This window comes from Trachymyrmex cornetzi, unplaced genomic scaffold, assembly GCF_001594075.2.
Source record: "Trachymyrmex cornetzi isolate Tcor2-1 unplaced genomic scaffold, Tcor1.1 scaffold166, whole genome shotgun sequence".
In the NCBI taxonomy this organism is placed as follows: domain Eukaryota; kingdom Metazoa; phylum Arthropoda; class Insecta; order Hymenoptera; family Formicidae; genus Trachymyrmex; species Trachymyrmex cornetzi.
In genome coordinates, this window is record NW_017296266.1 from 400,995 (window position 1) to 413,540 (window position 12,546).

General features: G+C 42.5%; 1 protein-coding gene across 5 annotated transcripts in view; it reads left to right on the plus strand.

Moving 5' to 3' along the window:
- The first annotated feature begins 444 nt into the window (after positions 1-444).
- The window catches only part of VAChT (Vesicular acetylcholine transporter), a 96,634-nt gene continuing 84,532 nt past the window's right edge, over positions 445-12,546 (plus strand). For 3 of the 5 annotated variants that reach the window (XM_018504346.1, XM_018504345.1, XM_018504349.1), the window contains exons 1-2: positions 445-840; positions 3,196-3,390. In XM_018504346.1, coding sequence (XP_018359848.1) covers positions 597-840; positions 3,196-3,390 — 439 coding nt within the window. In that variant the 5' untranslated portion in view covers positions 445-596. Of the gene's footprint in view, positions 841-3,195; positions 3,391-4,992; positions 7,522-12,546 lie in introns of those variants that run through there. The other 2 variants (XM_018504344.1, XM_018504347.1) reach the window with 2 other exon arrangements.

The following is a 12,546-nucleotide window of genomic DNA, read 5'->3' on the forward strand; positions in this document are numbered from 1 at the left end:
CGAAACTCCGCCCGCGGCCATTATCTTAGCTGATGCTCCGGCGTGACATTCACCATGATGCCGAAACGCGCTAGAGCGCATCAAATGCCAGTAAACGATCGTAATTCCCCTGAGCCCGGCGATGAACGAAGACGAAAGGAAGAAGAGCACGGGTGGCGATGTCTCCTGGAAAACTGAGCGCGCCACACTCACGGTCGAGCCGGTACTCGAAGCAGGGTCTCGCAATTTCACCTTTGCCCTTACCCTTACTGCGACCAGGTGATGGCAACGGGAAGGTACGCGAGAGGGTTGACGATCCGCCGATTGAAGAGCCACTGGCTGGGGAGGGGGAGCGGGCACGTTCGAGAACCCCTTCGTTGCGGGGGGTGGCTGGTAGGCTAGCAGGCAGGCAGGCAGGCAGGCAGGCAGGCAGGCAGGCAGCCCACAGTTGCCTCGCACACAGGTGAGGCCGGTATCGACCTGACGCCAGAAATACCGCGCAGCATCGACCGTCGTCGTTATACCTGGTCTCGCCCTCCCCCGCCCGCACCCTCTTCCGTGCCGCTCTTCTCCGCCGTCCACCCCCGGAGGATGCGACGGAGGGTGCCATATAGTCGATGGTGGAGGGTTTGGGGGCTGACGCACGGCCTCACCACCGCCAATCCCTGGGTCCTGGCGGTCGCGGCTGCGCCCTGCCGCGCCTTCCGCGGCGAAACCGCCACCGTCGCCGTCGTCACGACGGTGAGAGAGGGCGCCGCGGCGATCCGGTGGCGGGGAGGACTCCGAGGGCAGACGTTCCAAAGCCACCCCGACGGAGAGACACGCCGAGACGCCCCTGCCATTGGGAGCCCTTCGGTCTTAGTAAGTATTCCGGCCGATTTCGTTCCCTGCTCCTGTCTGTGCTGTCTTCCTCGTGCTGTCCTTCCTCCCGCTAGCACGTCTCCTCGCCCTTGTCTTTCTCATAAAGGGATGCGTGTGTGTTCCCGCGGTGAATTTTCTCCATGGGTGCTCCGATGCGCGACTCGCTGGGATCATTTCACAGGATACTAGCTTCCGGCACGATTCAGACATGACTCCTATGTATTTATCAATACTTTTTCCTCCTTTTTCCGCCTCTCTTTGGTATTTGTTGATCCTTTCAAGAATTATCCTCGTCTCCTGAAACCTCGTCGATCAGCTCGGGAAGATTTATGTTAAAACTACGATAATTTTTAAACGATTTTCCGATTTTCTCAACTATTTTTTATTAATATTAATTTTTCTAAATTTAATTTATTCAGTATTAAAATGTTATTTTCATAAAGCAATAATTTTTTTGAATTTTTGACAAAATGTATTTTATGTCTTTTCTGCAACTTTTTTACAATGCACAATATTCTTTCACGATTTATTTTTACGCTTTCTCCTGACTTGCTTTGCTTAAATGTCACTTGGAACAATGGTTAGAGTCATATATATATGTCTATAAATATATATATATATAGATATATATAAAATTAAGTCGAAAAGTCTACCATTTTGCAATTTTCACAATAATTAACAAGATATTAATTTCTAAATATTGTCGAATAAACGAATAAAATCAACGTATAAGACAATTTTTTAAGATATTTTTCAGTATTCTTTATGAAATATTTTGAAGATATTTCTTAAAGAACTCTTAAAGATATCTTATAAAATTGTCAATACGTTGATTTTAGGCATTTTGTTCACTGAGTAACTAAAAAAAAAGTATTACGAAAATTGTAAAATGGTAGAGGACTTTTCGACTTAGTTTTTTATTAAGAATAGCACTGTATGATTAGTGGACGTTATTTTAGATACACCCTATGTATATTTTTTCATAAATACTATCACATTTTCTATATAATTGTTTCTCCAATTTTGTGTCAATATTTTAGCCATAAATCTGTCTCTATTCTTTGCAACAAAGCTGTTACAATTTGTTAGATTTTTAGTGCGATATAAATTTCATTGAAAAATCTAGAATATAACTTAAGTAGTACTATTGGTATTTCTGTCCTGTTTTCTATTTATAATTTTTAGAGAAAAATACCTATATATTTTAGTTTAACATTTTTTCATGAAATACTTCAGATATTAATATTGCGATCCGACATTTTAGATCATGATTCAGAGATTCGATTTTTCACATTTTTATTTGATTAATTATGATTAATAATCGTTTAATAAAATAACATTTACAGTCAGAAAGTGATAAAAATTACGAAATTAGGAATTGAAATTTTATAAATCGGTATACGCTGTTTTTATCAAATCGGTTAAGTCAAATTCCTCGAGTACAGCTCGCTGTAATGTTGTCCAATCATCGTCGAAGGAAATCTCTGTGTTTTAGTTGAAATTTGCAATCGCACAAGCGCGACGCAGGTAATAGGGGGATTATCTGCCGCAACCCCCTTGCAAACAATGGCGTACGAAATAACACGTGGCTACCAAATAACTATATTGCAATGCGGCGAGAGGGAGCAAAAATTACCTTGGGAAGTTACGCACGTGTGTAATGCCCGGTTTTCCTCAAATGTGCATGGTATGAGACACGGGACGTTATAGATAGATGCACAAACGCTAAATTTAAATCCGCCCATTGGTAACGCGTACATAAGATAATAGAAAGGTTAGTAAAAATTGTGTCGATAGTATATATACGATAGAATATGTAGAGTACGGACGCGATGTACGATGTAATGCCTCACGCGCGATTGCGGCGGGTTAAAAATATGATGATGATGAATTTTAACTTCTCGAAGGTCGACGGACTCTGTGTCCCACCCCTCCATAACATATCCCTCTGCGAAACGAGCACGAATTATACCTTCGTACATAATTCCATTATTAATGTGTATATAGTCCCGTAACGCTTAATCTAATGTTTTCTATTAGGGTTTTTGTTGTAGAAAAGAACTACTTGAACGCGGGTTACTAGACCACTCGTAACTGCTGTTTTCAGATCACTAATCTTCTTCTTTCCTTTTGATTTGATCGTTAGTAATGTTTGATCTAATCGAATGAGGATTATGTTTGAATAATGTTTGACCCTAATCGAAAGTGTCACGAGCTGGAAATAATGCCATTTTTGTGGCACAGATTCGTAATTGTACCTATCTGTGTATTGGGGTTAACAAACGAATTTTTATCATTGTCTTTTTTAACAGTACGCGAATTTTAAACGGTTGGAAAATGTTGTCGCCGTTGCAGACTCGGTTGTAAATTCGGTTGAAAAGGTGGAGGGCCCGGGGACGCGAGGAGTCAAGGAGTCGGTGAACGACTCGAAGGACGAAGACGGATCAGACGTCGCCTCGACTTTGAGCGGCCTGCTCGCCGGTCTTCCGACCTTGGCGGGCCCCCAACGCCTCGCCAATTCCCTCAGGCAGAAATTCGCCAGCAACTCCGGTGAGTCGGTGATACGTTGTTTTTTTTTTTTTCACACGCCGCCTTCTTTCGTACATCAGGGAGGCTCGTTGCCGTAGTGGAGCCCGTCGATCGATCGCGTTGCGCCATTAACGAGAGGCACGGCGACAACGACGATTGACAGGCGCCATTTCGCAAACGCGAGAAGAATCGAGCGTTGTTCCGGATGATCGCCCGAGATTCCAGTTTAAATGTTTGTCCGCGTGTTACTATAATTATTTACAATCGACCGCGCATTCCGTTACTTTCGTGAAAAAGACAAGTCGGGATAATAATAGAATAAAAATAAATAAATAAATAAAACTGTGCGATTCTCCGTTAAACAAAATATTTATTTCTCCGAAAAAGTAAGTTAAATCAGGTAAACTGATCTGGATTACTGAAATATCGGAAAAGAGTTGATAAATTTTTTATCAAGTACACTTGCTAATTCGCGAAAGAGTACCCCAGTTTTTTCTGTCTTAAATTTTGCGAGAAACACCATTATGTCACAACGCTATTAAAGTATAATTTAAATCCGCTATTTTCCATTGTATTTTTGCACTGTTATCTTGGCAGTTCAAAAGAAACATGAAAAGCGAAAAACTGTAGGAGAGAGATTCAAAAGAATTGGCGAATTGCGTCAAGAAGATTCTCAAAGAAGAAAATGGCTACTTTAGCGCAATTTTCTTTTGTTTTATGAAGCATTTTAGCTATTAACTTTTCCATGACTTTAATAAATGACGATAAATAAGATGCAAGTTGAATAATAAAATTTTTAAACAACATGACACAACGATCTTTGACTGAAATATTTGATGTACGTGCTTTTTCTTATTCTTTAAGTAAACAAAATCTCTATCGTACTATCGTTTATTCTTTATTTTACGTAATTGTTTCAACGATCGACAATTTAATAAAAAACAATATCGCCCACAATGACTGTCGAGCTATTTCTTTCTGCACTTAACACTCGTGAGATGATTAGCGACGACCCCGATGACAAGCACGTCACATCGACCCTCGCCTCTTGTTTTCTCGACGCTTTTTTTTCGTGCTGTTTTTATCTCCGCCGTAATGCGATACACGATATACTATAGTAAGGCTCACTCAGGTACACAGAGTCGATCTCGCGGCGTCTTATCGTGGATCGTGGGGGAGCCTTCATCCGGTGTCGTGTTCTCTTTGACGCGCGCGAAAGGGGAGCAGAGCCTACGAAGAAAACGTGGCCGAGAGCCAAGTGCGGGCGTATGCGTTTTCGCAAGGTGTTTCTTTCCCGCACGCAAGACTGTAGTCGGCGTGTCGATGATGTTGGCGAGGTTACGAAGTTGGGGTTGGGAAGGGGTTGGGAAGAGTGGATGGGTAGATGGATGTCGTTCGCACTTCGCGCTGACCACAGGCCGGGTCAGGGCTCCCCTATTCTTCTCCTCGGCAACTCTTTCCCTCAGTCTTTCCCGAGTCGCTTCTTCGATTTCGCGTTCTCGCGAAGCGGTTGTGTCGTCGCGTAGAAGCGCGGGAAGCGTGTTTAAGCGCGTACACGTGCGCGCACGTGAAGTCAATTGATTTCCGCGAGCTAATCGTTGCCAAATCGGTGATCTGTTGTAGGTTACCCCCGGCCCGGCCTGATGCGCGCCGCCCCAATCGCGACGATCTCCTCGTCACGCTCGCTTCCCGAGGTCGCACGACTGGTTGTGACCGCGGTTAGTCCCTTCCACTAAGACATACATAAAAAAATCCCGGAAGACGTCGGTCGCACTTCGCGGGCGACTACCTAGGAACTACCATGACGACGATACCGATACTCAACATGGAGTTCAGCGAGCTCAAGGAGATCGTCTGGGCAAAGCTGCAGGAGCCCAAGTCTCAGCGTAAGCTGATCCTGGTCATCGTCTCGATAGCGTTGCTACTGGACAACATGCTGTACATGGTGATAGTACCGATTATACCCGATTACCTGAAATATGTCGGAGCGTTCGGAGAGATAGAGGAGCCGGTCAACGCCAGCGGTCCAGTTAGTCATCCTGGCCAAGATTCCGCCACGGGGGTGTTATTCGCATCGAAAGCGATCGTGCAACTGATGGTGAACCCGTTCTCCGGCGCGCTAATCGATCGGATCGGCTACGACATCCCCATGATGATCGGTCTCTCCATCATGTTCCTCTCGACCAGTGTATTCGCGTGCGGCAAGAGCTACGGCGTGCTGTTCTTCGCGAGGAGCCTGCAGGGCGTTGGATCCGCGTTCGCTGATACCGCCGGCCTCGCTATGATCGCCGATCGTTTCACGGAAGAGTCGGAACGCTCGAAGGCGCTTGGCATTGCCCTGGCGTTTATCAGTTTTGGCTGTCTGGTCGCGCCACCGTTCGGAGGAGCTCTTTACCAATTCGCCGGCAAGGAGGTACCGTTCCTGATACTGGCGTTTGTCAGTCTGGCAGACGGTTTCATGTTATTGCTGGTGATGAAGCCGATCAAGGAGCAGTTGCAAGACCGCCATCACGAGCCCAAGTCGACGATACCGATCTGGCGGCTGCTGATGGACCCGTACATCGCCGTGTGCGCGGGCGCCCTGATGATGTCCAATGTCGCGCTCGCCTTCCTCGAGCCGACGATATCGTTATGGATGGAGGATACGATGACGCATGAAAACTGGAAGATCGGCATGATCTGGTTACCGGCCTTCTTCCCGCATGTGATCGGTGTCGTGATCACCGTGAGGATGGCTAAGCAATATCCGCAATATCAGTGGCTGATGGCGGCGGGCGGCCTCGCGCTCGAAGGTCTTTGCTGCTTCATCATACCGTTCTGCAGCTCGTACAAAGTGCTGATGATACCGCTGTGCGGTATCTGCTTCGGTATCGCGCTCATCGATACCGCGCTGCTGCCCACGCTGGGCTACCTGGTGGACGTTAGGTACGTGTCGGTGTACGGCAGCATTTACGCGATCGCCGACATCTCGTACAGCGTGGCGTACGCGGTAGGTCCGATTATAGCTGGCGGCGTCGTCGAAGCGATCGGTTTCACCGCCCTTAACGTCGGCATCGCCTTCTCCAATCTGCTCTATGCTCCAGTTCTCTACTACTTGCGTCATATCTACGACTTTAAGCCGTTCCAGGATGAAGCGAACGTGCTAATGCAGGATCCGCCCGATAAAGAATACCAGACGTACGTGCTGCAGGAGCAGCGACCGATCACCGGCGAGATCGGCAACCACCTGAACCAGACGCGTATGGAGACGAATATCGATCAGGGATACGATCAAAACTATCAGACGACAGGACAAGTCGGTTACGGCGATCAGCGTGGTTATGGCATGCAGAACACGATCGGCTACAACCAACCCGCTCACGAACAACCACCGGTCTACAATCAACCGGCTAGCTACGGTCAATCCGGCGACTATGGTCAACAGAGGAATTACGCGGCCGAGCGTCAGGATCAGCGGGGCGCCCAGGCTGACGTGAACCCCTTCAGGAGGCCGGAACCGGCGGATCAGCGGCCGGCTGGGGACAGCAACCCCTTCAGGCAAGGAATGTACTAAAGCGATGGTCGCTGCCGAGTGTCGCTGTAGCGATCCAACTGATCGAGTGCACACGTCCCCTTCGCTCGAGAGTGTGTTCGAGTCTTCGTGACAGGCTTCCACGTATATCGGCAAGAGAGAATCGTCGCGGGACACGGCGGCTCGGCGAAACTCCTGACAACGATGGCGATCGGGACGCTCGATCAAGATTAGAGGGCCTGGAGGACCGCCGATCGCGCGGTGTCCCGCCGGATCTCGATCGTACTCGGAGTATCGTTGGTGTTTATCGGGGATAACAGAGGCAACGACTTCCAAAGTGATTCCCTCGGAGCTCTCGCGATGGATTCATCTGCGAAAGGTGAATCCTGACGGTCCTGGTATACGTTCGAGGTTCCGCGCGCAGCTGGTAATACGAATCGCGAGGAAAGAGGGGAGATAGGAAACGTTGCTGGATACGCGACGTTGACATTGTAAGATGCAGAAGTGGAAGAGAAAAAGATCAGATATAAGCGCACGCGAAAAGGACAGTGGCCGTCTTTGTCGAGAATAAGGACCTCAAGGAGAACAACTAGTCGCAACATCGAAATAAAATTAGAGTGAGAAGATGGGGGGGGGGGGGGGGGGGAAAAGACAACGTTCTTTATTCGGGATGCGAAAAGTCATTGCGCAAAGTGTTAGAAGAAAAGAAAGAGGGAGGATAGACGACCGCGACGAAGGCTTCCCGTCAGCAAGGACCTTCGCTCGCGGATTGCCGCTGGGCAAGTTTTGAGTTTTTAACGCTTTTTCGTTGAGAATCGTTCTACATTGCTGAACGGAAATATCATATCACTAATTAAGGCATCAGAAATCTAGAAAGTAAGGCTTTAAGTTAAGTAGGCGATTGTATAGAGGGTTGTGACGAGGGCGGTCGATTTGCCCCACGAATCGCTCTGTATTGGCAAAGTACTCTCGTCCCCTGTTTCGATTTTTAAATAAATTTCGTTGCTAAGAAACGCCATAAACGATACGTTAATAATAACATTTAAATTACGAGATGAATTGTTTTCGGTGATTCAAACTTGAAACTTTTACGCACGCATATATAGTCTAAAATTGTTAGTTGTTATGTATTTTATTATTAATATTAATTTTGCCAATGGTAGGAGTAAGCATTATAAACGTTAATAAAAATGGCAAGTAATAATTAAAGCCGTTTTATTAAAGATATTTTATTCTAGATAATTTTCAGAATCTGAAAACTTGTTTTATATTGTCTCTTTATACTTATTCGTCGTTTTTAAGAAAAGTTTATATTTTAACAGAATCTGAAGCGATGTCGTTTGCAATATTACTCATATCAATAAAACAGATATCGTTGTTAGAATCCTGAAGAAGTCGATTTCTATTTTGAATAATTATAGATTGTTACATCATTCGTAGTTTTAATTATCCTAATATTTAATATTTCAAGAAGGTGTTTTTCTCTAATTATCTCTTTTTTCTGCCTCAATTTCATACGATTTCTTTCGCACTAATTGAGTACTTTGCCGCAATAATGGAGCAATACCAAGTACCAAAGCGCGAGTGCGTCAAAGTAAACATATCTGTATTTTTATGAGATTACTTTTCTAATTGTAGGGATACATTTCGTTCGAACCTTGTCAGGGGGGTTTTGTTCACGCAGCAAAATCGCGTGTGATATCTAGACGTATCTAGGCATGCATAATAATTTCTATATGTATATAAATATATCAAAAATTTTATTATGTGTCGGAGTGACTTGGACGCAAGGTTTCGCGATGACTATCGCGAGCTGTTCTCATCGCAAAATACTGTTTTATTTTTTCATTTCAGATATTCACTCTATTTTATTTGTTATATTTTAATCTTCTGTTCATTTTATTTTAGAGATATATTATTTACTTTGTTTCATGTTCGAGAGAGAAACCATTTTCCATTATCCAAACAATGTCCAATTCCATTATTTATATTATCCCTTATCTTTTCTTGAATAAAACAATACAAAAAAGCTTTTTTAGGTTATTTAGAAGAAGATTAAATATGAAAATAATAAAACCTTTTTAATCGTAATAAAACGGTTAAAACTTGTTATAATTCTTCTTGTCACGATATCTCTGCGAAGCCTTACGACTAAGAGCACAGCACACATTCGTACCTACTCGTCAATACTAAGAAGCGTCGCGAGAAGCAAATAAATAAGTTGTTAATTAACTAGCACTATACACACTATACCGGCACGGTGATTAGTCGCCGGCGTGTTGGGCGCGAAAAGAAGAGGTTCCTCGATCGCCAAGGAATCCGCTTCGCTCGCGTCGATCGGACTTCAGGACCACTCGCCCGTCGCGCGGATCCTCGAGGATCGATTCGCGAGTGCTTTGAGTTAATTCAGTGCCTGAACTTCGCAGTTTTTATCCCCGTGGTCGCGAGACTCGTAGTACGAGCGAATAATTGTAAAGCTGTCCCCGCAAAAGATCCAAGCAAGTAACCCGACCTAACGTAACGTAGACAACACTCTCTATTAGACCGCTATACATATGTACCTAAACATATACACGTTTTTGTTTTATAGCCAAGAAGGAGAGAAAAGCGCGTTTAATCTCTGCAATGGCTTTTTGTTTCTATGAGCTGGCCTCTAAAATTAGGTATTTTATTGTAACGGCAACGTCTGGCCTGTTGATGATTATCGTCACGACTCCGCTGAATAAATTCAGCGAAGATCGATGCAATAAGATCTCAAAATAATGAAATATATGTATTATGTGCTTCTAACTATATTCTCTTATATTAAAGTGTCACTTTTAGTTCAAATCTGTTATAGATTAAAATGAAATACGATATATTCATAAAATATTTTATTACTTTTTAATTACTTTTCATACTGTGACAAAAATTCATTCTTCTATTCATTATTTTGAATTTACATTTATAGTTATACATTAATCTTTTCCCCAGCGAAGTCAAGCTACAATTTTGAAGATTATTATATATATCGGCATGTGTGATAATTATACCGGCAAGACGTTGCGTCAGTGCATTATGGTTATACATACACATTACACATATATACATATATATATATCGGATACAAAGTTATATTCGTAGCTTCTTCTGCTCTTGTAAATATATATTACGCGCGAAAGGGAAAGGAAAAGAGCTTTTTCCTTCGCGCGGATACGTCGCGTATCGAGTGTCCCGAAATTATTATCGTTTCTCTCTAGTCACACGTTTTCTGATCATTATTTTCGTAATAAAAGCTCGTAAAATTCTGTTAAAACGTTTGTTTAAAATTGGATTTGTTAATTTTTTTTATACGCGCAGCTTACTACGCGAAATAATCCGCTCCACCTTTAACCGCGCTTATATTCTGATCGTAGCCACAGATATTGAAGTAAATATTGTTCGTTTGATCTATAAGTCTTCGTGATCTTCGATAGTGGCAATAGTCCCGGGGCACTCGGTATATCTTGCCTACTTGTATCATATCGTTCATGAGTGTTGTGAACGCGACGGTGTGTGTACGTGAGTATAAAATCCTCTTTCTTCTGCGTCGGGACTGAAGGCCAGTGCTGGGCAAAGGTGTTATTGTCCTGACACTCGTAGGAATAGGACCTGAGGACCTTAGAAGCGAAATAGAAACCCGGAATGAAATAAATTTCTTTTTGAATAAAGAAAAGAAACATACGCCTTCGTCGAAAGGCTGTTACGTTTAAAAACATAATAAATGCATTAAAAAATTTTTCGTTTCGAACCAAAGGTCTTCTATTGGAAAAGAATGATTTTGTTCCCAAGAATTATGTCCCTTCCGAAAGAGGGGACTAATTTCATCTTGCTTTTAAGATCCTCAGCTAATTAGATAATATGAAAAATTCGCTGTTATTGTACACATACACAAGTTTCGTTAAGTTTCGATGATTATACGATGTATTATTTGTTATAATTATTAAATCGGAGTGGAAATGGCGAGAATTTTCCCTATTGTGTATAGAAAATTCCTAAATTTGACATAATGGTAACCTGTAGATAATTATCAAACAATTCGCGAATTATTTGTTACTTTCTCCTATGCCTGAGAAAAATTCTAAATTGATGTTGAATCCTCAAAATATATTAGCCTCTCAAATTGCAAATGTGTAAGTAGCTTCCTCGGTGACGTGCGTCGTGCAAGACGAATGCACAGCGCGTTCTGTGTATCGAAACCTTGCTCAGCACTATCGGGAACGACGTTTAAAGTGAAAACACGGGCGCTTAGTTTCCCAACGATATTTTTCTCACCTCGAAACCGAGTCTAATTCCCAAGTGTTACGAGAAGGAGGACGGCGACGGGAGCAATCCGTTACGACAGAACGTCGCAATATGCGAACACATATCATAGGAAGGGAGAGACAGAATGTGGAGAAATGGTCACCGGGATTATATGTATCTAATTATCCGTGCATAACGCATATTATCCATGCGCGATGAAGAGAGGCGATCGTGCATCCCGAGATTATCCGTAAGCGTAGCGTAACTTAACTGCAATACATCCGCACTTTGCGCATACACACACACACACACACACAAAAGACATACGTGCATACATGCACGCATACACCACACACAAATGCATAAAAAACAGATACACACACTCAATACATACATACACTCGTGATTCTATACGTAAAGATACATGTATGTATGTATATTTATTTGATGAAAAACCAAGTAATTCGAAATGCGTATGTAATTGAAATCCTATGACACTGTAATGTTGTTGAACCGGTTATTAAAGATGTCATTGTTACCGAAGAATACCACGTGTTGCACTTCATGCCACGTCGATTTGCCTAGTTTACTCGTTTAAAAATTCTCATCCATACACAGAGACAAAAAAGTTTGACCAAGTTTTGTGTGCTCATCAAATCATTACCCAGGTAGCAAGCAATTTTGACATTAAAAATGTCGTTTTGATGTCAAAATGGTGACAAATAACTTCAGTTCCTTCTTGGATAATAACATATATTTAAAGAAAACAAACTCTAAAGTTAGTTAATCTTTTTAAATATCAAAAAAATTTTGTATCAAAAAATTTTCATCTATGGTGAACTAAAGATCTGTATTGGCTGTCTAGGAGAATTTATCTGTGGAAAGAGCGCGGCCATCATTGAATTCGAAGTACTTCAAAGTACTTGTATCAAAAGTCATTTTGAATGTTAATTATTACTTTTTATATTTAATAAGATATAATTAACACTTCAGAGTTTATTTTTTTGTAAATATACGTTATTAATTATTTGAAAAACACAAAACTTTGTGGTCAAACTTTTTTGTCATCCTATATCGCACAATTATATGAATAAAAATCTTTTTGGATTTATTTCTTATATTTTCAAGATTTTTTTTTAGTTGAAATGGTCGTTCCTTCCTAAAAAAGGAAAATTTCGATCCTCACAGATATTTTATTTATTTTAAAGCATTAATAAGTAAAAATGAAGTGGAAATATTTCAATAAGATATGATCTTCACAGCAAGTTATATAGTCTCTCCGTGATCGGGGAGAGAAAAGGGAGTACAAATGTCAACTCTTTGTAAATCCATCTTCACTCGGTATCAACATTATAATAAGATCGCTTATCCTCTTCGTTCGCTCGAGAGAGAAGCAGCGGCTA